The sequence below is a fragment of the Protobothrops mucrosquamatus genome, unplaced genomic scaffold, assembly GCF_001527695.2.
Source record: "Protobothrops mucrosquamatus isolate PMUCROS unplaced genomic scaffold, P.Mucros_1.0 scaffold74, whole genome shotgun sequence".
NCBI classification, from domain to species: Eukaryota; Metazoa; Chordata; class Lepidosauria; order Squamata; family Viperidae; genus Protobothrops; species Protobothrops mucrosquamatus.
Genome location: NW_015386451.1, coordinates 319,781 through 346,446, shown reverse-complemented (window position 1 = coordinate 346,446; position 26,666 = coordinate 319,781). Strand labels below are relative to the sequence as shown.

Genomic DNA, 26,666 nt, shown 5'->3' with positions numbered 1-26,666 from the left:
GCTAGGTAGTGATTCTAGCCTGATCTCTCTTTTTACCTTTCCCTCTGGTTCTGCTAGTCCTTCTCCAACACTAGCCCACTGTACCTAAAAAAACACCTCTCCTTCATGATTCTCACCTGATCCTATGGGTTGTTAATGAAGGTGTCCTCATGTGCTGAGATATGAGCGACAGACACCCAAAGCAGGCCTTCTCTCTAGTAATCCTCAAAAGCTCTGAAATGCTTGAATATCTTTCCAAAGAGAGGGCCTTCCTAAAATATATGTTACTCAAGACTTTATGGGTCCAGAGATACATATTTCTGCCCCACCTTCATGTGAGCTTCAGAATAAGGCATGGTCTATTTACATCCAGGCAGAGCTTCAGACACCTCACTCTGCAATCCCCTGGGGACTTGTGGACTCTTGCTTGAAGCAACATTTCAAGCACTTTCTTTTTTGGTAAACATTGGTCTCCAATACGAAAACCACAGTCAGATTTTGGGAAGGAGACATGTAGAGCAAACTTCTGAGATTTAAATAGCACAGGCCAGTGCTTAAATAACTATTTGAAAATAGAGCATTCAGTTGCTTCTTGGCTTGGGTGGGAAAGGTCCAGGTATCCTCCTCAAATCTCAAAGGCTGAGATTACTAAGCAAAAGAACCATCACGTGGATGTTCTAGATGGAGCATTAAATTCTATATTTAATTTCATATCAATATTGTGCAATTTTGTCATTCTACTACAATGTCTATGCTGTAACTCCCGAGATCTAAATAACCTTTTTTTTATTCTGAAAAATTCTTTGAATAATTCAGTCACCTACATACCTTGTACAAAAGCCATAGCCAACTTCCTGCATGAAGTCTGCAAGAGAACTCTCCATCATGGTTTTTGCTATCCCTCCAGAGTCAGGCAGGATCCTATCCATTAGAATGTCCCGTTTTTCAGGGTATAAGAGTGGTGCAAGCACCACAGGGCAACGTTCCTGGGGGAAATCTAGGGATGCAAAGAAGTTTAGCATTCACAATGGGTGCATACATAAAAACAGACTTCCATTATCACTTCTGTTTTCAATTCTAAATCATGCTATTAAGCAATTAATTGTTGACAGTCCAAAACTGGGTATTCCAGTTCTTCATTGCATGTGTTAGGGTTGGGATTTACTAATGTTACTCTTCATTGCATTTTTTAATTTCATGTAATATTGAATTGTTAGTTTCATTTCAAAAATGGCACCTCTTGATAGACTTCCGGTGGGACGGCGCGCCGATGGCGGCTCTTTTGGAGCCGTCCGCTTGGGAAGGCGTCAGAGCCAGCCTGAACAGCGGACATCAGCTGTTCAGCGGCTTGGAACCTTGTGCCCCGGGAGAAGGGGTCAAGGTGAGTACTCCCAGATAGGAGTAGAGCCCCAAAAGCTCTCCCTTAACTTAGGGAGAGCGAAAATTGGGTGCTCTTCCGGAGTCCGGGAACCTCCGGAGGAGGGAAGGAGGTAGAAGGAAGGAGGGAAGTAGGTTGAAGAGAGGGAATGTGTTCCTGTGAGGCCACTGAGCATCTTAGAATGGGAGGTTTTTTTAGTTTGTTTTTTTAATTAATTGTATTATTGACTTATGCCATAATTGTATGTTTGTTTATTTTGGGGGGATAAAAAAAAAAATCAATAAAATTTGTTTATAAAAAAAAAATATGGCACTTCTTAATGATCCTGGTATTCCAGGGACCTCTACGTTTGCTAAAACAGTTCTCCTCCACTTGGTGCCTCACAGTCTATAGACAATGGAAACACAGTGCAGTGCCCCCACTGAACTGACCCTGGGAAAAGGAAAACTACCACAGCATTGTGTCTCCCATTCCTAAGCCGCACATCCAGTCCAGAAGAATACTGCGGTGAGAAAGAGGATGACCTGAAGGACTGAGAGAAGATCCACTGCCAAGGAAGTGATCAGATAAAAAAGGTTTCATCCCAGGACAGTGATTTATGCAGACAACTTGGACAGCCCCCCTACAACCCTCCCAATTCATAGGAAGATTAAAAAAAAGGAAGGAAAGCATATTCAGGTTCTGTTACCATAAGGTTCTGTTACCATAAGGTTCTGTTACCATAAAAGGTTCTGTTACCATAAAATAGCTTTAGACCCACATGCTATTACTTTCTTGGTCTCGTCTACCTTGTAGGGTTGACAATAATGTGATGTATCAGAAGCCACTGAGAGATCAAGATAGACCAAAATGGATGCCTAGGCGAGGTCATCAACAAGTGCAATAATGCCATCTCGGGGATACAAGAACTCCACATAATTTACTTCCTGCAAAGCTCTTTAGAAGTGGGCTTCAAAGAGACACATAACTTACCTCTGCGCAATGTTTTGAGGAACGCGTCAATTTGTTCCTGTCCAACCCCAAAGGCTCCCTTCTGCCCAAAAAGAAGATGGGAAAGAAGGAGGTGCAAGACTTCTATTGCAATATCTTGAAAGCCACCTTCTTGATTGCCACTGACGTCTGCGTCAATATATGAGCGCAGAAGATCAGGAAGTTTCTGTTTAATAAACTGAGCAGCTTGGAAAGAAAAAAAAGACAAATAGACAGCAATTAACAGAATTGCTTTAGGAATAAGGACAATTTTTTTCGTGTGATTTAAAAAGGAACACATGCACATTGTTCAGATTATTTCACAAAAGAGCTCCATATCACAGAATTATTCACAGAATATGACCCTGCCTACAAACACAACATCGCCTGAAGTTCGGAATTTTTTTTAGACAATGGAATTTTTTGGTCAATGGTTTTGAGGCTATCTCTAAACTGCCACTAGTCCTCAGAGATCTGGCCATTGCAGCGTCCCATGCCGGTCACATGTTGCCATTTGCAACCTTCTTTGCTGGCTTCTGACAAGCAAAATCAATGGGAAGCTAACAAGAGGCCGCAAGTGGCAATCATGTGAAGTCCTTGCTCAATGACCCACCGTAATTTGCTTAACGACAGCAACTGGCAATTACCGTTACTAATCATCACATAACCCGTGCTTTATGACCATATCACTTAGCAATGGCATTTCCAGTTCCAATTACCCTTGTTAGCTGAGGACAGTACAGACATTATTATATTATTAGAGAAACTTCTACTAGAGATAGAACAGTATCACATGGATAGGAATAGTGAGCTAGTAAGTGCTTTCCAATTAACCTCATCTCTCAGCATGTCTTGGGGAAAGACCTTTTTTTGTGCAAATCAGCATCTGAGCCACAGATATCAGTACAGATTTCTAATATTCCACACTTCACTTCCTACTGATACAAGAATAAAATGACATTGACAAATATCCTACGGTTGTATATACATAATACGTTAGGGTTAGATTTAATTGTTTTTGTGGTTTAGTATGTTTGTTGTATTATATGAACTATGAAAATGGCTAACTACAATAATGGCTAAGTATGTTGTGCAAATAAAACTACTATGTAAAAAAATTGAGGAAGAAGCTTCCTACCCAGTTATCATTTATCTTACCGAAAACTTGTAGATCAGGATTGAAAGAGTTCAACAAAGCAAGACCAAAAATAACCTATTAATAAATAAAGAGAAGTTAAACGTTAATGTATTACAATTCAGTACCATCAAACCTGGGTATGCTTACTCTTAAGAAGACTGGGTGAATATTATAGCACTATTAAAATTCCTGAAAGATGATCACACAGAAGAAAATCATGGGCAATTTTGTATTAAATCAGAGTGCATACAGTAATGGGTATAATGTTGCAAGGAGAGATCCCAATTAAATTTTGGAAAAATCCTGAATCATAAGAACAGTGTGACAGTGGAACCAGAAAGGAAATGAACTCCCATTACTGCATGTCTTCTGCCTAGAACGTTTTAATTTGAATTCCTGCATTGAGCAAGAAGCTGGATCAGGAAGCTTTACAGTTTCCTTCCCACTTCATGCTTCTAATAACAAACTGAGGTTGGCAACCACACAGATCAAAGAGAAACCCCAAGACTGAATACTGCTGCTCTATGCCCCACTTTTGCAGGCCCCTCCCCAATATGCCCAATAGATCTTGCCATCCATCCAGCGGATCAGGATTTGGAGGACGATACTCTGAACTACAGTAATAACAAATATTACAGCCAGTCAGGAAGTACAGGGTAAAAGTGGAGGATCTGCTGGTGATTGTCTCCTACTTATTTCTCAAGGCTGAGAGAAGCATACTAACTGGGGCATTTCTATGATTCCATCAAGATACTGATGCTGCTCCCCACCCACCCAACAAAATGCTGAGTGCGTAAAAATAGGACAGAAACCCACCTCTTGAACTTTGCTTAATTTGATAACTTTGCTCAGTTGGGTGAATAGATGGGGTGATGGCTTAAGACTCTGAAAGAAACAAGAAATCATTTTTAGCTTACAGTCTACCCATTAAATTGATACTGCACAAACAGACCGCTGTGGCATACCACTCTTAAGATGGGAGCATCTCCTGTACTCTGTATTAAAGTTGCTTCTCCTAGCTACATTCTTATGTCTAACTGTTTGATTTTTATACTTTAATACATTGCTGCTTGAGCCTGATAGGATAAAAAATATGTACAAACTAAGGTTTCAATATCTCACAATCTTCAACATGCTTGAAGGGCTAAAAATAATGTTTATAGTAATAAATTATGCAACACTGGCTGAATAGCGCAACAAATTATGACTTGTTTATACAAACCTTTTGATAATGCAATGGATTTTCAATAGCATAGGACAGTGTTGAAATGAAGTTTGGCTTTGTAATCAATGATGCACACTCCTGGATCAGAAACTGAGTCTGGAAAGAAAGGAGATGGTTATATAAAAGGTGTTTTCTCTGCACCTGACAATATAATTATAAAACATAATTCATATGGCTTCTACTTTGAACCATTTTGCCATGGAGTGTATAAGAAATACTTTTTATATTTGTTAAATTGATTTACTGCCAACCTGCCATAAGCTGCCTAGAGTTACTCTAGGCAGTTTGCAACAGTAAAAACAGAGAAAGGAAAAGAAGTGTAAAAATGACAGTAGCAGAGAAACAGAATAATACAATAAAATAAAACAATGAAATAAAATAAAACAATGAAAAAGAAAACACTGAGAATACAGTGATATAAGAATAAAAGATGGGGGGGCAGGATGGGGAAGCAGGGAGCGACGAGGGAGCCCTCTCCAATGTGATCCTCCCTAGGGTCCCCAGGCCAATCGGCAGAGCCAGGTCTTCAGGCTCTTACGGAAGGAATATTGTGGAAGAGACTAGATAGCTAAAAGTTTGCTTGGTTATCTTTCTCAAAGATGAGAACACAGATATTATTCATAGTTATTAGTGTATTTGTATTCTATAATATATTATCATGATATGTACTTAAAGAGAATGGTAGCCAACATATATGAATAAGTATTTTATAAAAAAACAAAAAGAGGTAAAAAGTTGCCCTAAAACCAAAAGAACTATTAGATTAAAATATACTCTTAGAACAAGAGTTTGATTCAAAGCTATTAGTGAAAGAAGCTAAAGCTGTATCTTGAATTGTTACTTTAGACCAGATTTTCTTACAGTGTAAGAAAGAACCCTGAAGAACCCGGGGGAGGGGTCCCCCAAAATCCTCTCAGGGGTCCACAAAATCAAATTATTTGCCAGGTGTTAAAGATATTTGCAAAAATTTAAAACAATGTCACTTATTACTTTTGTTAAGAAAATAGGGTTTCATCATGAAAAATATTTTATTTATCCTAATTTCCAATGGGATTAACTGTTATTTTTACATAATTCAATAAATATCTACAATGCATCACTTTTAAATTAATATGCTCAATATCAGTAAACATAAGGCTCTTCTGGGATCCTCTATACATTTTTAAAAGTGAGATGCAACCCCAAGAGCAAAACAGTTAAATAACATTGCTTTAGACAGCTTTGATAGATGTTGCAAACGGCTCCTTCTCTGTTTCTAGTTTTCAGGAGCCTTTATGATTTTTTATTTGCTGAAACAGAGAATAAAGGAGTGAAGACACAGGCCTTTTTGGTAGGAACTCCATTTGGAAATCCTCTCAGGAAGGGTCAGCTGATTCTCCTCTAAATGGCTAGGTATGTGGATACATATAGGTAATCCTGGGTCCATAAAAACTGAAGGGACCTAACTGGGACTGGAACTTCCCTCACGAAGCCAACTGCTTATTAAACATCACAGGATTTCTGCCCAGCATAGCAATGGCAGACCTGGCAACCCAGATTGCAGCCATTAGGCCAGGGCCAAGCCCATCTCCTGCCCAGTGCCTCATCCCCATCCCAAATATCACTCTGCCAGGCTTGCTTCTGCTTTAACTGCCTCTCACCTATCCTCCCCCCATTGGATGCCCCGCACTCCACTGCGGCTACCTAGCCCTGCCATCCCCAACTGACCTTCTCCATCTATTCCTCCTGCTGCTAATAAGGACTGCCTGGTCAAGATAGCTGATGGCCCTTCACGAGGCTTTAGTAGCAGAGTGCAAGGTAGCCAAAAAGTATACAGGTAGGGTAACCCGGGGGGGGAGGGGAGTTGAAGTGCATGATGCCATTATAAATGTGCCTGAATTTTCATCATGTGACCACGAAGGTAGCTGTAACTTCCAGGACTGGTCCTAACTCCCATTGGTTCAGCATTGTTGTAATTTTCAATAGTTGCTGAACAAATAGTTGTTAAGCAAGGACTACCCTCAGTAACTCTGGGCAACTCATAGCAATTAAAGAATTTATAATAAATTATAACACAATACACAATACGTAGCAACCCGTAAGCTTGCTTGCTTTGGCCCCTTACCAAAGGCCTGGTTGAAGAGCTTCACAGAGTGGGGGGGGGATCCAGATCTCGGGGGGGGGCTCATTCCAGAGGGGTAGGTGCTATTAGTCCTGAGCGGAGACATTGTTTAACTGAAGGAACCAAGAGCGCACTAACACTGCTGGATGAAGTTGGTCAGACTGATGTCATGGGAGAGAGGCGATCCCTCACGTAGCAAGGCCCTATGCCCTGTAGGGCTTCACAGGGAATGACCAGCACCTTGAATTGAACTCAGAAGCAAATGGCAACCAATGCAGCTCATGAAGCAGAGGTGTTACATGGCACACTAAGGAATGCCCATTATTGCCTGCATCACTTGTTGAGGGGTCTACGTGGTGTTCAAGGGCAGCTCCATGTACTGAATAGTGCAGTAGTCAAGCTGCAAGACAAACATAAAGAGCAAAATAATAGAAAACTCTTCACTCCAACTTACCTGGTGGAAATCTTTACCGCTACTTTTACCATCGCCACTGAAATCCACATGAGAAAAGAGACAGCGTAGCAAATGCCTGTCTGCTTCAGGTCCGTGCCGGTTCACAATCTAAGATGCAGAAAATAACCCCCAAACAATTACCTTCTAGAGCCAAGCTGAAATGTATAGACATGGCCTCCAGACAAAATATAAGCTAAGATCAAAATTTTAGTTTGGCACCTAGATATCTGCAGGATCATTTCTCCCCCCCCCACCAGAAAAGGTCCCCCAATACATTTATCTTGGGGAAAATTGCCCAAGGTGGTGCTTTCTTGAAGAGGGGAGGGGGGCTGAGGAAATAAAGACTCCTGCACTCTGCAACACTCTCCCCTGGAAGTTAGGACTGTTCCAGAAGTTCTTTCAGAGGGCATTTGGAATTTATTTATTTGATACATTTATATGGCCAGCTGTCTCACTGACACGACTCTGCTGCTCAAACAGCTGAAAACAGGGGGGAAAAACAACCCTTTTTAAAACAAGAGATAATTTAAACCAACTTTACAGGCAGGAACTCTCAGGAGCCTAGCCTTGATGGCAAAGCTACATTTCCAATGCCTTTCAAAAGGCCATGTCAGACCCTCAACCCTTCTATTCCTTTTTGCTTTCGGGTTCTGCCATTTTGCTGGGAGGGGGTAAGTTGTGAGGCCTGCTGTTGGGAGGGGGGAGGTTGGTCGGTGTTTCCTCCATTTTGTTCCTATCCCTTTGATCCCTCAGGAATGTGCCCTGGACCATCTGTCTTATCTCAAATCCGATGGGAGGAGACCAGGAGGAAACAAACGTGCCTGGGATTGGCGCTTATCACAACTTCGTACCTGAGGATTGGTACCTAGACATTTGGCCGTTGGGATGGGTTTTTTGAAAGGGATGCTTTAATGTAACGTTTCACACAGGAAAACGTTAGATCTTGCTTTGCTCTTCTGCTATCACTGACTCTCAATAAAAGTTCCTTTTGAAACAATGCCTGTTTCAAGAATTCTGTTTTCTTGGGAGGACTAGCTGAGGCAGGACCGTACAGGCCAGCAAGAGTGGGGCAAGTCTAATTTCTGAGGGAAGAATGTTCCAGAGGGTGGGTTCTGGGGCAGAAAAGCTCTCTTCCTGCCTCTCTTTGGGGCACTCTTTGGGGGCAGGGTCAGAGCATAACTTGCCTGCCTTGCCTTTAACAGGATGGGTAGACACCACTGGAGAGAGAGGGTCCCAGATGTAACACAGCCCCAACACAAGAAGGGCTCTAACCACCCCACCTCCAAATTTCACCCAAAAGCATACTAACACTCAATGCAGCCCATGGACCACTGGTGCCACATGTGCAAGTGACTGACATTCATAACTGCATGCACTGCTGCACAGTGCAAGCTTCCAACTACTTTTGAAGGGGAGCCCCACGTAGAGCGCATTGCAATAATCTAAGTGGGAGATGACTAAGGGCTTCCCTATCCAGGAATGGATGCATAGCACAAAGATGTGCAAAGTCCCTCTTGATCATGGCTGCCAAAGCAAGAGCCCCAAAACTAGGAGAACCTCCATGCATGCACAAGGCTAATGGGTGCCTGAGTAGTGCAACCCCATTTAGAACAAGGGGTGGAACATTCCTAGAACCAGGGGGCTCCTAAAACTGAAAGCCATTCGGACTTACTAGGGTTGAGCCAAACCCTGCTGTTCCCCATCCAGGCCCCACAGCTTCCAGGATAGCGTCAGGACTTCCATAGCATCACCTGAACAGCCTAGAATGGAGATGTCTATTTGGATATAATTGGACACTGTTTATTCCTCCCTTCGATCCCATGGATGATCTCACTCTCATGTAGATGTTCAACAGGAAAGGAGAGAGAGTACCAAATCCTGTGGCACGCCAAATGAGAGGCCACAAGCTGGACCTCCCTTTCCCTATCATTACTAACTGGAATTGGCTCAAAAGAAAGGAGAACACAACACTGTGCCACCAACCCCCTCCCCAAAGCCAGTCCAGAAGGATACCATGACTGATGGTATTGAAAGCTGCTGAGAGGCCAAGAGCAAGACTACCCCTGTCCTGCTCTTGCCAGAGATCATCCAAGAACGCCATCACTGCCATCTCAGTCTCATACCTGGGCCTGAATCCTGACTGAAAGAGATCCAGATAATCCACCTCTTCCATAGTTCTTTGAAGCTGCTGTGCAAATCTCAAAGGTTGGAAACTCAATATAAAATGTCCAGTACTATTTTGTCCGTGATAGCCTCTTAGGGAAGGGGCCTCCTTAACAGACAATGGAACCATCTCTCAAAGAGGATTTAACCACCATTACGAGGCATCCGCATGTCACCTCCCAAGAGGCTTTAGCCAACTATTACAGAGCTGATATAACTAACAACCAGAACCCTGTCTACTTTCTCAGGTCCAACAGGATCAAACAGTCAGGAAAAGGAATCAATTTACTTTCAAAATGTGTGCAGCCCAATATAAAAATTGAATTGCCTGCCTCAAATCGTCTACTAGAATAGCTTTACATAACCAGTTATGCTTTTAACCTGAAAAATAGCAAACATACTCACAAAAATGTATAACTAAAAATTAACTGTATACTTACCTTAAATGCTAAATAGAGGAAAACATATTTTTAGAGTAGCAATATAATCCAGAGAACATTCATGCTATAGTCTAATCAAGAAATATCAAAGGTATTTGTTGTAGCAATGCAATCAAACATGGAAAATATCCCAAAAGACAGACTGGCCAAAAAATATGGAGTGGATCAAAACCTGTACTCTTACTCTCAGATAAAAAATGGAGCAAAGCAATTATTGGCACTGGCTGAACTGAAACACAGCCCTTTTGACACTTCTGACAATAAACAAAATTAAGCACAGGAATTTTAATAAGTGGTAACGTGAACTTAGTCCAAGCCATCTAACACAATTTGGATACTAATCTGGAGACAGCAAACTGTCAATTGATGTCACCAGATGAAACACAGCTTTCAGCAAATGGATTACAATAAGAGCCATGTTTGTTATTTGAAGAAATTCAAGTAGTATGAAAAGCACAGTGGTACAAAATAAGCTGAGAATGAGCTTATCTTCTTTCCATCACAATTCCAAAGTAGTGCGATGCTCCCCACTTACATGCTGTATTTCCTGCTGGCTGGCTCGGTAGTTTTTCTTAGTTAAATTGTCCACCAGGTAGCTGATTTGAGACAAGGCCAGCGAGAGCGAGTCAAGATTCATTGCTGGTTGGGGCGGAAGCAGGCGGCCGAGTCCGGCGCAAAATCACCATTATTCCCCTTTAGTCACCTCAGAGACAGGTTAATTTTTTTCCACTTAGCCTGTATCTCAAGTTATGTTGTGTCTTTAGTTCTTCTTTCCCAGTACTCCCACTACGTCCTGAAACATGGCACCTGAAAAATAAAGCAGATATTTTTTACATTAAGCATTACTAAATAATACTATTTTCCATTTTATTCAGAAAAAAACAGGTATAGAATAGGAGACACCTGGTTCAACAGCTGTAACTATGAGAAGGATTCAGGAGTCCTAGTGGACCACCACTTAAGTATGAGCCAGCAATATGTTGCAGCTGCCAAAATGATTGGCTAAGGCAGGAGTGTCAAACTGCTGGTCCACGAGCCAGATGCATCATGACAAAACTGCGCCCACCCCATTGCTGGCAATGAGAAAAAAGTTGCGATACGTCGCGACACGTCACGTGATGTTGCGAGTTTGACAGCCCTGGGCTAAGGGAATAGGTGTGTTTAGCCTGATAAAGAGGAGGCTTAGGGAAAACAACATAGCAGTCTTCCAATTCTTGAAAGGCTGTCACAGGGAAGAGGGCATCAATTTATTCTCCATAGCATCTGAGTGCAGAACAAGAAGCAATGGGTAGAAGCTTGTCAGGGGGAGATTCAACCTGGAAATAAGGAGGAATTTCTTGACTATAAGAATGACTAAGCAATGGAACAACTTAACTCCTGTGCACGGATGTTCTATCACTGACGGTTTTCAAGAAAAGATTGGATAGTCATTTTTCTAGTATTTACTAAAAAATTACATTATGAAAAAGCCTCAAAAGACCACAACTACGATAGTTTTAGCTTTTAGTTATAGCTGGTAATTTGTATTTTTATGGTATTTTATTCTTATTACATACATGTTTCTGTATTGCTGTACTCTTTTTAACACTGTAAGCCGCCAAGAGTCACTTCGTGGCAGGGTGGATAATAATCGATGTTTTTTTAAAAAAATCAAAAAAATCAGATTTTATTTTTATCAAATTTATTTTAATAAAATGCTTTTGGAGTAAAAATCTAAAGTTAGTTTTCTATTTAAGATACATTAATAATTTAGTTTATTCAGCATGAAATGGAGCTTAGTTATGTAGCATGAGCTGTACATTCGTTAATATTTACATTTTTGGTAAACTCATTCAATGAATCCAAGCTCTGCAAGCTGAGATAACATGCACTGCGTTGATGCACTCACTCAATTTCACAGTGACCATGAGATAAATCATAAAACAAAGTTCAGGAATATTCCTTTATCCCATTGTTTTGCTAATCTATGTATACTACAAACTGTGTGATTGTTTGAAGAGAAATCCATCTGTACCAGGCTCCAAGTGTGAGGAGGAAGGGCAAGTTGTAAAAATGAAAGTGAAACCTTCTAAGCAGCTTATAAACCCTGCTATCTTTCTGCACATAGCTTGAAGTGCTTTATTTCTCCCTTGAGGAGTAAAATGGCGGCAGGCCATAAAAGAGACCCAGTTTGGGAATATTTTAATGAAGTTCCTCTACCTTTGGGTACAGCAGGTGTGCGTGCGCAATGCAAGGCCTGGTGGCCCAAACGAAACAACATCATGAGAAATGCTGTGAGGAAAGAATCGTGTTTGAAGAGGCAGGACCTTCAGGTTGGTAAACTGTTTTTATTTCGCCATATTTTTTAGACTGCCATGACGTATTGTTATGCTAAAGCAATATATATCTATATATCTGCTATTGTTATTGCACGGCACTACATTTTTATACAGTTGCCAAAAAAAGAAATAATGAGTTGAAATGTGTAAATATTCCTTTTTAGGCTGTACTATGTGTGTGCATACAATGAGAAATTCACAGTAAGCATACATGGTTTAAAAAATAAAATAAAAGATTGACTTTTTTGTTTAGGTGAAACCACCATCAACATAAAAGATTCTGGAAACTATTCACTTTCTAAATCTCCATCCTGTTGTTCTACAGCAGACATGTCAAACTCTCGACCTGTTCTACAGTTTCAGAGTTATCTCTCAAGGATAGTGCATCAGTCACATCATTTACACGTATCTGCAATATATCACCTAAAAGAAAGAAACCATCTGGAACCACAACCATAGATAGGTTTGTGATAAAAACCAGATTAGAAAAAAAGTTGATTGATGAAAAAATTGCTCAGTTTGTTTAGCAACAAGCTCTTCTTTCCGTCTGCTTGAAAATCCATACTTAGTTAATATGATTCAGTCCACCAAGTAGATTAGATGTTGCAGGGAAATCTCTGGATAAAGTATATGAAGAAATTATACAATGTGCAACAAATCTAGAAGGTAAAATTGTTAACCTAAGTCTTGATGGGTGGAGTAATGTCCACAATGATCCTATTGTATATGCTTGTATAACAACAAAAGAAGGGAATGTATTCCTTGCAGAAACAATTGATACTTCAGGAAATGCACACACACAGCAGTATACTTAGAAGAAGTAGCAGCAAAAGTTATCATAACATGCGAAAAAAACCTCAAATGTCAAGTACACAGTTTGGTCACAGACAATACTGCAAATGTGTCCAAAATGAGAAGAAATTTAGAACAACATGAAGAAACTACCAAACTAATAACATATGGTTGTAGCGCTCATTTGATGCACCTCCTAGCCAAAGATGTCTGTGTCCCATAAATAAAGAGTAATGTTGTTGAAATTGCTAAATACTTCTGTAACAATCATTTTGCAGCATCAGCTCTGAAAATAATGGGTGGAACCAAGCTAACGCTCCCACAAGATGTTAGATGGAGCTCTGTGGACTGTTTTGAACTATATATAAAAACTGGCCTATTCTGATGACAGTTTGTGAGCAAAATCGAGAAAAAATAGATGGCACTATCACAGCCAAAATCCTCAAGATTGGGCTTAAGAGAAATGTTGAACATATGCTGAGCATCCTGAAACCCATTTCTAAAGCTTTAAACAAAATCCAGAAAAATAGTTGTTTTATTGCTGATGCTGTTGAAATTTGGAAGGAACCGAGTGAGCACTTAAAAACAGAACACACTGACAAGCAGAAATTACAAGATTTAAAAAAGCGAATGGGACAAGCACGGTCTCCAGCTCATTCTCTTCCTTTAGACTTGTTCACTTTAAATTGAGAAATCATCTGGGGCCTGATAAAGCAGGAAAGCTTGTTTTTCATGAACAAATAAGAGAACAAAGATGAAAATGAGTAAGCTGCAGAAAACCGTGTTTGAAGTTTTTTTTAATGTGGACCCAGCTGATATATTCAGTTTAAGTTCTTTTGTTTGTTTTTTCAAAGATATTTTGTTTATGCACTTCAGTTACTAAACATTGATGTTTAAGCAAATACAAGAATATGTAATATGTTATTGTTTTAATTAAATAAAAGAATTTAAGTAGTTCAACTATGTGTGATTAACCTATTAATCTAAAATCGGTTCTGATATCACTGTTTTATTAACCTGACAGCTTATTATTCTAAATAGGAAACCTTCATTTTGTTTGCAAATAATATTAAAGATTATAAGTATCATCAAGAATGAGTCCTTACATTTAAAGAGCACCTGTCATTTCAAATCTATCATGGCAGCGCCTGTTAGCTAGCATCCACTCTCCTACTGCCCGCCACGTCCCTCACCTTGTTGTGTCACTGCTGCATCACCAGCCGCCCCATTAAAGTGAATGATACTGTTGGCGAGTCAACAGTGGGTCAGAGGAGGAGCCACTGTGGGACAGAGATGACAGTTGCTCTTTAAAAATTATGATTTCAATTGAGTTGATTTAAATCAAGCCTTTTTACTAGTGATTTAAATTGTGATTTAAATTGACAATTTAAATCAAATCCACCCTGCCTCATGGTGAGATTGGCAGAAATTTTTTTTAATAAATAAATAAATAAATAAATAAGCACAAATGGTTAGTATCTTCAACAAGGTAGCCCTAAAATAAGAGCCAAAGTAATTCTGTTAAAGAAAAAAGGTCAAAATATTTCCAAGCCAATGTATGGGGAAAATGCTCAGTTAAACTCACTGTTGCTAAAAGGAGATGCCACCCAGTTACTAAATCAAAAGTTTCATATACTTTTTCCAAGAAATATAAGTATGAACTGAAGTGAACATGTTCAATAGAGGCAGTCCTTGACTTACAACAGTTCATTTATTTACTGTTCAAAGTTACAACAGCACTGAACAAAGTAACTTATGACCATTTTTCACACTTACAACCATTACAGCATCCCCATGGTCACGTGATTAAAATTCAGATGCCTAGCAACTGACTCATATTTATGACATTTGCAATGTCCCAAAGTCATGTAATCACTTTCTTCAACCTTCTGACAAGTCAGTGAGGAAAGCAAATTCACTTAACAACCATGTTACTAACAAGTGCAGAAATCCACTTAACTGTGGCAAGAAAGGTTATAAAATGAGGCAAAATTTGCTTAACTGTCTCGCTTAATAACAAATTTTGGGCTCAATTGTGATCGTAAGTCAAGGACTATCTGTAGAGGCATGTCATAGAACACTGTTTTCTATGTTGTTTGTTTCATCAGAACCTCTTCATTAATAAGACTTAAATCAAGTTCTGATCTCACTGTAGGTACTCACTGTACTGGAAGATTACAGAGAGTTCAAAGATTCACAAACTTTCTCTTACCACTTTAAAGCCTCATCCAGTAACAACCATGGCATATGAAAGATTGTGGCTTGAATAGGAGTAAATGTGAAGAGCATGAATTATCAAATAATGTGAAAGCTAGACACACTTGTGTGTTTATGAAAGAGAATGGGGAAGCGTATAAGGTGGGTCTGCTTTTGTAGAGCAGGGTTTATGCATATATGCAGAGAAGTGAAGGTATAAGGTTAATTATGCATGAAAGGCCTTAAACCAGAAATATATTAATTTCTATCCAGATTCTCCTCCTCATGCTCAGGCTTATACTCCTGTCTTTATGATCCCCAACATATACTACAAGATCTTTTTCATTTCCTTCCTTCTTTCTCAAGCAACAAAGCACCCACAGCACTTTCCTATTATTTAAATTTGTTCTGTCTGGCCTCTGGCTCCCTCCTTTGTAAGCCTTCTTCATACAGATATGATCAGGAATGTAGGTTTTACCACAAAGCTAGTTTCTTTTTAAAAGAACTTATGTCAAATGTAGCAATATTTGCACTACTACCATCAAGCGTGGTATCATTTTACAAAAAGAATAAAGGGTTTTACACCCCTGGCAAATGTAATAGTCACAGAATATTACAAACTAAAATTAACAATTGCCTATGTACATATATTGAACTTAGTTGCGTTCATGTTTGTAAAGATTTCAGTTCAGTATTCATCTTAATTGACAGAAAGCATAAAGAACTAGAATTATTCAACATGCTTAGAAATAAATTGAGATATTTTGTATTCAAAACATATTAGGACATTGAAAAAGATGCTACTAATCCTTAGTGCTATCCTGTAGTCAAAACCCCAAGATACTGATGTATTAGAACAGGGGTGTCAAACTGCCAGCCCACAGCTGCAACACATCACGTGAGGTTGCAATATTGATAAATTCAGAACACTGAAATTCCACACAAAATATTCCCAAAGTCTACATTCATCGCAAGAAATAACTGAAAGATTACGAATCTCAGGTAACCTTCCTATGAGATGACTCTTGATAAGTACGTTCTTATCAATATCAAATCATGAAATTCCACACAAAATATTCCAAAAGTCTATATTCATTGCAAGAAATAACTGAAAGATTATGAATCTCAGGTAACCTTCCTATAAGATGACTCTTGATAAGTACGTTCTTATCAATACCAAATCATACCTAACAAAGGGATTTGGGTTAAAATTACAATAGGAATATCAATAACATAGACATTTACAATAAAAATTACAAGAAAATGTAATACTGCAGCAAAAATGTTCACTCTAATTCTATCATGATGCCTATATATGTCTACATTCATAATAACTGGAACTCTAATGTGGGGCATTAGTTAGAAGCCTAACTCCTACATTGAAAAATAGAACCAAATGAACTTCTGGAAACTATGGAAATATCTCTCTGTGCAGAGAATATTTCAGCAGTCCAATCCTGTTGTAACTAAAGAATGTGCAACTGTTGCCAGAGGTAGTGAAAGCTAAAACATTAAACAAATGAAAACGCATTCCTTGCCAGTACCTAGAAATCTAGCAGTGGGTAATTAAAATACATTCCCAGAGTGTGGATCTACTTGCTCAGAGGAAGTCTGACACCATACAGCAGGCATGTTAAACTCGCGACGTCATGCGACCTATCATGACTTTTTCCCCATTGCCAGCAATGGGGTGGGCGCGGTTTTGGCGTGATGCATCAGGCCCGTGGGCTGGCAGTTTGACATGCCTGCCATACAGAATAGGCCAAATCACAATTAATGAGCTTGGTTTCCCAACAACCAACACAACTTCTAACTTATCTGTCTCTAATTATAGCTTGTGTAGCCTCATCCAGATCATCATTGAATTTAGCTTACAATAAGGTCCCTGCAATTGGATAGCAAGAATTATTAGTTGTCATAATCATAGTTAAGAGGTACCTCATCTCTAAGTTCAACACAACATCTCCGAACAGTTTCATTAAGAAACAAGTTGGAATCTAACAGAAGAGCTGTCCCTTCAGGATGATCTCTATAGGCTAACAGGAAGAACTATTATAGTAACTGAAGGAGTGCTCATTACTAACAATCCAGATGACAATCACATATCCTTCTATTGGAAGAATAGGATTTAAGTTATAAACCATGATAGATGGGGCAATCGATATTTAAATGAATGCTATACATATTTAGGGATGCTACAAATGCTTCCACTATATTTAGATAAAACTGCAAGATTTATTACCAAAGGAATCATAGTACAGCCCAGATCTGAATCAGCAGTTTCACAATTTACAGCTTATTTTTCTCAGCTTATTTTTCTTATTTGTATACTGCATTTATTGGTTTTACAAATAAGGCGAAGAACATATCCAACACACCTTCCCTCCTATTTTTCCCACAATAACAGCCTTGTGAAGTGAGTTGGGCTGTGACTGGCCCAAAGTCACCCACTTGGTTAAGGCGGGAGTCGAACTCACGGACTCTTGCTTTCTAATGTAACCACTACTAGACTAAACTGGCTCTCTTATCCATTTCCATAAACTCTAGATTAAAAACTATTCTACAACAGAGATCTCGTCCAATCAGGAAAATTAACAGCACTTGTAGGGCTGAGACTGGAATCGTTTCTTTTTAATCCTGCCGTTTTTCTTATAACCTTGCACGTACACGGGGCACAGGTACTTCAATCGCCACTTGCGAAAATTTCTCGGCGAACTCGATCCTCCCCCACCTGGAAGAGAAACGCGGTTTTTGCCCCCAGAATGGTACCTAACCAGATTAGTTCTGACTGACGCGGCGGCCCATGGCGGAACTTCCCGGGACATCTTCCTCCTGGGCTCCTGCAGGAACCTTCCCCGCCGAGAAAGCGGCTGCGCCAGCCGCGTCCGCCCAACCGCTCGAGGCTCGCTCGGACCTGGGACGGCGGCGGCCCCCGAGAGAGGCGCTCAGCCAAGGAGTGCGCCAGACCGCCACGTGCCGCCCGGGCCCGGGACGCTTCGCGGAGAGCTGCGGCCGGCCCGCCGTCACGGGGGAAGAGGAGCGCTCCGACCTGCCAGCAGCAGCCCGGAACCAAAAGAAGGGCCGCCGCAGAGGCCTCTCCGCTCAGCTGCGTCGGGCGAAGCGTCCGGGATGGCCGGCTGACCACTCCCGCCGCTCCCTTCCCCCGGCGTGTCCGGCTTGGAAATTCCGCCGCTCTCCAGCTTGGGGCGCAGGCGCGGAGCTCACCTCGGGTGACTCGGGGCGAGGGTCTCGGGCCAGGCCAGGCGCCGGACGAGCCGCTCGCGTTCTCCCTAGTCGCCTCTTGAGCTGGTCCCCAAACAAAATGGCGACCGAGGCCGCGCGCTCACGTCGCGGCCTTTCTCTTCCCGTCTTCCTCTGCGCAGGACGCAAAACCAGGAGGCGGAACCTGGACCTGGCTCAATCCGCCTGCGCGGAAACAACTTTGACCAATCAGAGACTCGCCCCGGCTGGTGCTCGAGTCCGCCTCCAGTCTTCTACCCAATCCCTAGAAGGACACCCCGATGTCGCCTTTGCACTCTTGTCGACGGAGGGACGCAAAGATGCCCTCATGAAGCTGCCGGGGAGGGCGGGGGGGAAATGGGCGGAGACGATTAAACTCAGAAGACCTTGCGGAGTTGGGGTCCGGCTGCGATTGGCTAGTTTAAGTATCGAGTCAGGCGAGGCCAATCGCAGCGCGGCGCTGGGAAGCGATCGCGTTAGTCGCGAGGGCAGACGCGCGTGCGCAACGGGCGGAGGCGGGGCAGGAGGCTGGGGACTCCTTCAGAAAGGGCGCCTGGTTTCGGCGATGAAGGCGGGGCGAACGGAAAGACGGCACGAGGCAGCGAGATCGGGCGGGGCCTTTTATTGACTGGGGGAGATGCGGGGGGGGGAGGCGGGCCGCGGGGCTCAGGCCGCGGGGCTGGAGGGCCGGAGGAAGCGGCGGATCATCTTCAGGGCCGGGCCGGGCTTGTACTGCGGCACCATGTGTCCGGCGCCCTGCGGAGAGAGAAGGCGAGCCGGTAAAGGAGGGAAGCACGGAGGGGGCCGGTGGCCCGCTTGTCCTTGCCGCCACCAGGGGCTGTTCCGAAGTGCTCCGTCTTCCCCTGCCTTCCTTCCCCAGGGCCCGCTCCGCTTCCCGCTTAGCAGCCCGTCTACGGTCTTGGGGTTAGAACCATGGTCAGGACCGCCGGGGTTGCCGTCGCTTAGCAGAGCGGTCACATGATGTCATACTTTACAACCACATGGCTTAGCGATGCCAACCCGGTCCCAATTGCTGTCATAACTCGAGGACTAACTTTACCCCGTAGGCGTAGAGATAGTCCTGGAGTTATGATCACAATGGAGCCCAAAATTTCTGTTGCTCAGTGAAACGTTTCTTAAGTGAATTTTGCCCCATTTTGCGACTATTCTTGCCAAGGTTGTTAAGTGAATCTGCAGTTGTTACATTAGTAACTTAGTAACTTCCCCACTGGCTTTGCTTGTCAGAAGGTTGCAAAGGGTGACTCTGCAGCCATCATAAATATGAGTCAGTTGCTAAGCATCCGAATTTTGATCACGTGACCATGGGGTGCTGCAACAGTTGTGTGAGAAATGGTCATAAGTCACTTTTTTCAGTACCATTGTAACTTTACGGTCAATAAATGAACTTTTGCAAGTTGGGGACTACCTCTGTTTTATTGTGACTGATTTCTTGAACAAAATACCTTGGTTAGTTTTGCCCATCTCACAAAGTAGGAACCACATAAGCTGCATTAGAATGCAGTATTGCAGGTAAATTCTGCCCACTGCTGGGAGTTCGATCCTGAGAGGTTGACTTAGCGTACTATCCTTCCAAGGTCGGTAAAATGAGGACCCAGATTTTTGGAGGCAACATGCTGACATTTATAACCAGCTCGGAGAGGGCTGTAAAGTGCTGTGAAGAGGTATATAAGTCTAAGTGCTATTGCTATTATGGCTGTGAAAATTCAGCCCTTTGCTTTGTTTCTGTTGATCAGTGCTGGAGCTGTTTTCCACCAGTTCTTCCTTACAACTGAGATGGGCAAGTTTTTTGATCTTGCAAATATTGCTAAAGCACAAAGCTTGGCAGCCTTTATAACAAGTAAGTATTGAGTAATAGTGGAAGAATCAAAACATCTCCACTTTGCCATAGAGGCTCTTTCTAGGAATCAAAAATTACTTTTCTCACAAGGGCCACTGTGCCTTGAAAAACAACATATACACCTTAGTAAAATCATCGTTGTTAGCTTCTATTGATAGGGAATAAGAGAGGCTTTTTGAGCCTTGACAAGAATAACTGCTAGGTGTGAATTGTTCACTGACCTTTACAGTGAGGAATGTGATGTTTTGGTATTCCTTGAAAAATCCGGCAACTTGGTCATTGAAATACCATGGCTGGTATTCGCTAAGCACCTGTATGATGAAAGGGCAAAAGGATCAGCTCGGGGAGAAACCTGTTTACCATCCAATGAACTGGAGATCCCAACTTTTTGAACTCTGGGTATTCTTACAAATGGCTCCCCATCAGAAAACACTATGAGGTTGTTTTCTGCCACTCCTTTTAGCCTCCCTGGAGAATCGGTTCCACTGTCAAACAGCTTTTCCTGTTAAGAATATTATACTATTCAGTTATGGATGGAGAGCCCTTTTTGTCTATGATAGCCCAAAATCAGAAGAGTCTGATAGCATTTTCCAATCATTAAAGGTGTACATTTTTGTGAGCTACATATATCTGATGAAATCAGCCTTACCTCACAAAAGTTTATGCCAATTTGTTAGTCAGAAAAAGTGTTACCAGACTCCTTATGATTTCTGGCTAACTTTCAACTGGTAGCTGCTTTTGTGTAATTTAAATCCATTGTTTGATGTCATGCACTGTGGAATAAGAGATAATAGATTTTATCCATCTGTATAGCATCTGTTCAGTTACTGGTTCTGTAACCATATTCTCCTCTCAGTCATCTTTTCTCAATACTAAATATTTGAGCTGTGTGGTGCTTTGAATTCAAAGGAGAAAAGATGCTTCAGAGCATATCATGGATGCTCACATAGCAACTGCTGCTTTTTCCACAGGATCACATAATTACCTCCTTAGCTGCAGTTTGCCAGATTACCAGAAAAGAGACTGAGAAGGAAGAGCCCCTTTCTAGGTTACAAAAGCAAGCAAGTAAAATCGCTCCTCTCCTTGGCTCTGCTGCTTAGAAGACACGGGCTCTTGTGTTCTGCCCAGTTCCTACAGGAAATGTACTGACTTGCATTTTGTGTTTTGACCCACTTGAGGACAGAAAGCTCGGTGATGTCACTGAAAGTACATGCTCTTTGGAGTCTACCTTGATTCCTGGTAACTGTTTGGACACGTCCCTGAAACTTTCTTGGCCAAATTTTGCCATTCCATTCTTCCCGGGACTGAGCCTGACAGTTACTTACCATTTTGGAACTTAAGTCTCTTTTTCTAGACACCGTTATTAGGTTTGGTTTTTCTCACAATGTTTGATAAATGCGGGCCATGCAGAAGGAAATTAACTGGGGATCTCTACATGGGGCTCCCCTTGAGGAGCACCCGGAGGCTCCAGCTAGTCCAAAATGCGGCCGCGCGGGCGGTGTTGGGAGGGACTCGTCGCTCCCATATAACACCGCTGCTGCGCGAGCTGCATTGGCTGCCTGTGGCCTTCCGGGTGCGCTTCAAGGTGTTGACCATCATCTTTAAAGCGCTCCATGGCATCGGACCCNGGTTATTCCAGCTTGCAGGACTGGCCTAGGGAAATTTTTAGAGGGGGTTTTAATTATATTTTAATTAGAGCATAGTTAAATATTTCCTTTTAATTAATTTTAATTCTGTAATTGTTATCTGTGTATTTTTTAATCGATTGTTAGCCGCCCTGAGTCCGCAAGGAGAAGGGCGGGATATAAATTTAATAAAATAAATAAATAAATAAATGTTCCTCTTTGTCTCCCAATAACCCAAAGAAAGATGCACTCCCACCCACCCCATTAGAAAGAGAGCCCATTGTAAGGGTTTGACCACCGGTCCCTTGCCTGTTTTCTTCAACAGAATAACTGAAGGGTCTTTGAAAAGCGCCAGTTCAGAAATGGGAAAAACAAATGACTGCAATACAGGTAATCCTCGACTTACAATCAAAATTCAGCCCAAAATTTCTGTTGCTGAGTGAGACACTTGTTAAGTGAGTTCTGCCCCATTTTATAATGTTCGTTAAGTGAATCACTGCAGTTGTTAAGTTAGTAATACCATTAAATGAATCTTGCGTCCCTTTTGACTTTGTTTGTCAGAAGGTCACAAATGGTGATCACATGACCTGGGAGACTGCGACCGCCATAAATATGAATCAGTTGCCAAGTAGCTGAATTTTGATCAGGTGACCATGGGATGCTGCAAAATTTACATTTGTGAAAAACGTTCATAAGTCACTTTTTTCACTGCCATTGTAACTTTGAACTGTCACTAAACAACTGTTGTAAGTCAAGGACTACAGTACCTGTATTTGTTGCAAATCTTCCATTCCTATATCAGTTTTTTTATGCCCAGAAGAAAAAAACATTTTTCTCAGGTACTTACAGGTTGATTTAAAGCCTCAACGAATTTTTCACCCCCCAAAAAGTTGCACACCATGTCCACATCACCATTATAAACCAGTGCACGAAGATTTTGTGCCAATAACAACTTGTAGAAGGGAGCCATATCCATATATTGTCTTTGGTAGGTGGCAGTTACTTGTGAGCTGTAACAGAAGAGAAGATTGTGAAAGGACTGTCACTTCTTTCTTCCCACCATTAGAATCAGATGAGCATGCATGTCCCAAATACCAGTGACCAGGAAGTTCCCAGCTGCCCTGGCACTGAGAGAACTCTTTCCTGCTCATACAGGCCAGCAGAAGTCTCACTGAATTCATCTGAGTGCCAAATTAGGCCAAGTAAAATAATACACACTCCTCATGTCTCAGAGAAAGTAAAACTGTACAGGTAGTCCTCACTTAGCAATGATAATTGGAACCTGAATTTTCACTGCTAAGCATCATAGAACATGACGTGATTGCACCTTAACAACGGGAATTCTGGCATTCACAATTGTCATTAAGCAAATCACTGTAGATTGTTAAGCAAGGATTTCATGCGGTCTCCATTTGTGACCTGTTGGCTGTCCCACTGACTTTGCTTGTAAGGAGCCAGCGAAGAAGACCACGAGTGACAGCCACGTGACTCTGGTGCACTGCACTGTTGTCATTGGAAGCCAGACACGGGGAACCTGGATTGCAATCGTCGCAGGGATGCTGCCACCAATGCAAGCACGAGGAACATTTGTAACTGCCACTTGTTCAGCACCATTGTATGTTCAAACAGTCACTGAATGAGAGGTTAATACACCTGTATATGCTAGGGGTAAAAATTCATTCCCATCTTGAATTAGATAATATAACTGGGGTCTTTATTATATTAGGTTTTGATTGTTGTTAGCCACCCAGGGATGAGGTGGGTGGCCCTATAAATTGAAAAAAATAATTGCTCTATTATTGAATGGGATATAATCAGGCAAAGTGGCTTTATAAATTAACCTAGTCATGTGTAGGAAGTATGATTTGAAAGTAAACATTTGAAATCCTATTAAAGTTGGTTGAGCGTGTGGGACTTGCAGATACTGGAAGGCAGTATTTATAAGGCAAATGGCCGATATAGGTGGTCCTCAACTTATAATAGTTCATTTAGTGAGTGAAGTTACAGCAACACTGAAAGTGGCTCATGACTGTTTTTCACAGAACCATTGCAGCATCCTCATGGTCACACGATCAAAATTTGGACACTTGGCAACCAGCATGTATTTATGATGGTTTCAGCGTCCCAGGATCATGTGATCCCCTTTGGCAACCTGCTGTCAAGCAAAGTCAATAGGGAGGCCAGATTCACTTAACAACCGTGTTACTAACTTAACTGCAGTGATCACTTAATAACTGTAGCAAGAAAGGTAATAAAATGGAGCAAAATTCACTTAACAATTGTCTCACTTAGCAAGAAATTTGGGCTCCCTTGTGGTCACGAGCCGAGAACTAGCTATACTTCGGTCCACTCTGCAATGGAAAAGGGCAACAGGCAGCCCCACTTCACGTGGCCAGTTAACCTCAATAATTGCAGTGATGAATGGGCATAAAATGCTGTGATTGGAAAATCAAGGCCTGTCCTCCTCTGGCAGAGCCTTTGCCCAAAACTGCCCTCCCGTCTCTCTAGCCGGAGCCTTTGCTTGGTGCTGCTCCAAGTGATGACCAGCAGCTCCTCTGTCCCTGTGCAGCCTCTGAACGCCAGAGGCGGTCACCTGCAAAGCTCCCAATCCGGCAAACTGCGGGGGATGTGAAGGGCCTGCCGGACATCATCTCGATTCAGCCAGACATACATGGCGGTGGCGTTTATGCATTTGGGTACTCCTGGGATAGAGCCAATTTTCTGGAAACGAAAGCAAAGGTGAGCTGTTACAGGAAAAAAAATACTCGGAGCCTTTGAAGGTTCACGTCTCTTCACTGAGATAGTCCAACTCATTATTTGTTTAGCCTTTATTCATGTCTGCTGCTTTGCCTGCGTTGTTCGGTTTAAAACTTCAGTGCTAAGCAGTAGTACTTCCAAACTAGCTTTTGCTATTGGATATTTCAGAAATAGTACATTTGATATTCTTGTTTGGAATTAGATTTTGTTCTGAGAAAGCCGAAACTTCTGAAACTGGGAAAAGGCCATGAAAATCCCTGAAAGGCAACAGGGGAAGAAGCCAAAGGGGAACTTTAAAAAAGTAGAGCGATTCTTCCACCAGGGGTCGCTATTCTGACCTATCCAGGCCAGCCTCACTGCACCAGCCCCAGACACTCCCTGGAGAGCCTCAGGAGAAGCAGCAGAGGATCATTTGGGGCTGCAACAGAGAGATGCTCAATGCTCAAGAGATGCAGATTGCAATGATTACTCGTTTGCTGAGCTGGAAGCTACTTTCTCCCAATATTTCCCTTTAGAAAATAGAAGCTTTGATTCATCTGTCTCTTCCTGTGGCAGGGAAATGGCTGGATTTTTGCCATGCAACTCTCTCTTCAAAGTGAAGAATGGAAGGGATCAGTGTGGTTGGTTTGGTTCAGAAAACCTTGGTGTGAACACGGACATTGTGGGTTTATAAACCTCAAAATACGGTTTGGAAAGTTCTGTCCATCCACTCTGACTGTGGCTTGTTTGAATTCATCTTATACGTGCAACCATTACTTTGTAAAACAGTCTTATTCTAAATTTATTTATAACAAATGTAGGTAAGCTTTCACAGACTTACAGTGTAAAATTGCACCAAAATCTTTTTGCTTCCACGCATCAATTTGTGCCCCATTTTTATGTTCCCATTAGAACATCAGAATAGGGCAATTTTTGTCTTCCCGCATGTAGGATTCTTGACTTTACAAGAGGGACCTCCTTATTGTATTCTGTCTGCTATCTGTCCACCTTTCCAAAATGAAAGATGGCAGAGTTGGTGCCAGAAGGGTGGAGATGCCTTGATCACGCTGAAGAAACTGGCTATAGGCTGGCTCTAAAGGACGGCGTGAATCCCCTGCAGAAGCAGCCCCAGGACAGCAGATACTCACCGGCACTGGGACGTTGAACTGATAGTGGCGGAAGAGGTTGGCCAGGTCAGCTTCGTAGCGGCTCTGGTAGTGTGCGCCTCCCCAGCAAGAAGCGTAAAGATTGTACATGTTGAGGCCAGTTCCAGAAATAAGCCGGTAAGCTTTTGATATCTTGGAATGGGAGCAGGGAGGAAGAAACAGACACCTGTCATCTCTGTGCCGATGGAGAAGAAGGAACAACTAATAAAAAGCAGCACAAGGGCCGCTTTCTTCCCTCTGGCTCCTCTTGGCTCCTGGGGGGGAGCATAGGTGGGCTGCATTCAGGAACCTCCAATCTCGGCTTCAAAGCAGGCCTGATGTCCAGTCCTTCAGATTTTCCCTCCGGTGCTGGATCTTGGACCCTCTTTCTTTCCCCATCTGTCCCTCCCCAACGTAGCTGGCCAAGAATGGTTGCCTGCAGTCTGCTAGGGAGCTGCAGCTGAGGGTGGGGCAGACCCTGCGTCTCCCCATTCCTACTCCTGCCCTTAACCGCAATATTGCTTATTTATTTTCTCTCAAGGATCAGAACAAAACAAAGAAGTGGGCTGTTCTTGAGATTCAGACTTCAAGAATTAAAAATATAAAGATGAATTCAGTGGTTAGAATGCAGTACTGCAGGCTACTCACCGTATTTTTCCGTGTATAAGATGCTATTTTTTCTTGCAAACAGTCTCTTCAAAAATCAGTTGCGTCTTATACACGAAAAAATAATGGTAACCTCCACAGCCCAGGGCATGCCTGTGTGTGTTGCCATGCCGCCTGGAGCCGGTGTCAAGCCCCTGTGGGCTTGCCACTAACGGGAGGGGGCAAGATCTTCGGCCGGCTGAACTTGCGGATTGCCGGCTCAGCTATTCTGCACTCCGCCGAACAGCTGATCGGCGCGGAGAG

General features: G+C 42.2%; 2 protein-coding genes across 2 annotated transcripts in view; both read right to left on the bottom strand.

The window, feature by feature from the left end:
• Positions 1-18,400, bottom strand: part of CNOT1 (CCR4-NOT transcription complex subunit 1) — a 71,337-nt gene extending 52,937 nt beyond the window's left edge. The window contains exons 1-8 of the mRNA XM_015812185.1: positions 18,379-18,400; positions 10,383-10,654; positions 7,245-7,352; positions 4,687-4,785; positions 4,281-4,349; positions 3,485-3,539; positions 2,330-2,533; positions 808-976 (exon numbers count right to left, since the gene is read on the bottom strand). Of these exons, the coding sequence (XP_015667671.1) occupies positions 808-976; positions 2,330-2,533; positions 3,485-3,539; positions 4,281-4,349; positions 4,687-4,785; positions 7,245-7,352; positions 10,383-10,484 (806 nt within the window). The 5' untranslated portion in view covers positions 10,485-10,654; positions 18,379-18,400. The remainder of the gene's footprint in view (positions 1-807; positions 977-2,329; positions 2,534-3,484; positions 3,540-4,280; positions 4,350-4,686; positions 4,786-7,244; positions 7,353-10,382; positions 10,655-18,378) is intronic.
• A 659-nt stretch (positions 18,401-19,059) lies between these two features.
• Positions 19,060-25,773, bottom strand: LOC107284161 (lysosomal protective protein-like). The gene is made up of 5 exons (XM_015812174.1): positions 25,761-25,773; positions 24,470-24,597; positions 22,724-22,886; positions 20,473-20,562; positions 19,060-19,149 (listed from the first exon to the last, which is right to left on the bottom strand). The coding sequence occupies exons 2-5, from the start codon at positions 24,547-24,549 to the stop codon at positions 19,060-19,062; spliced, it is 423 nt and encodes a 140-aa protein (XP_015667660.1). The 5' UTR covers positions 24,550-24,597; positions 25,761-25,773.
• Positions 25,774-26,666: the final 893 nt, after the last annotated feature.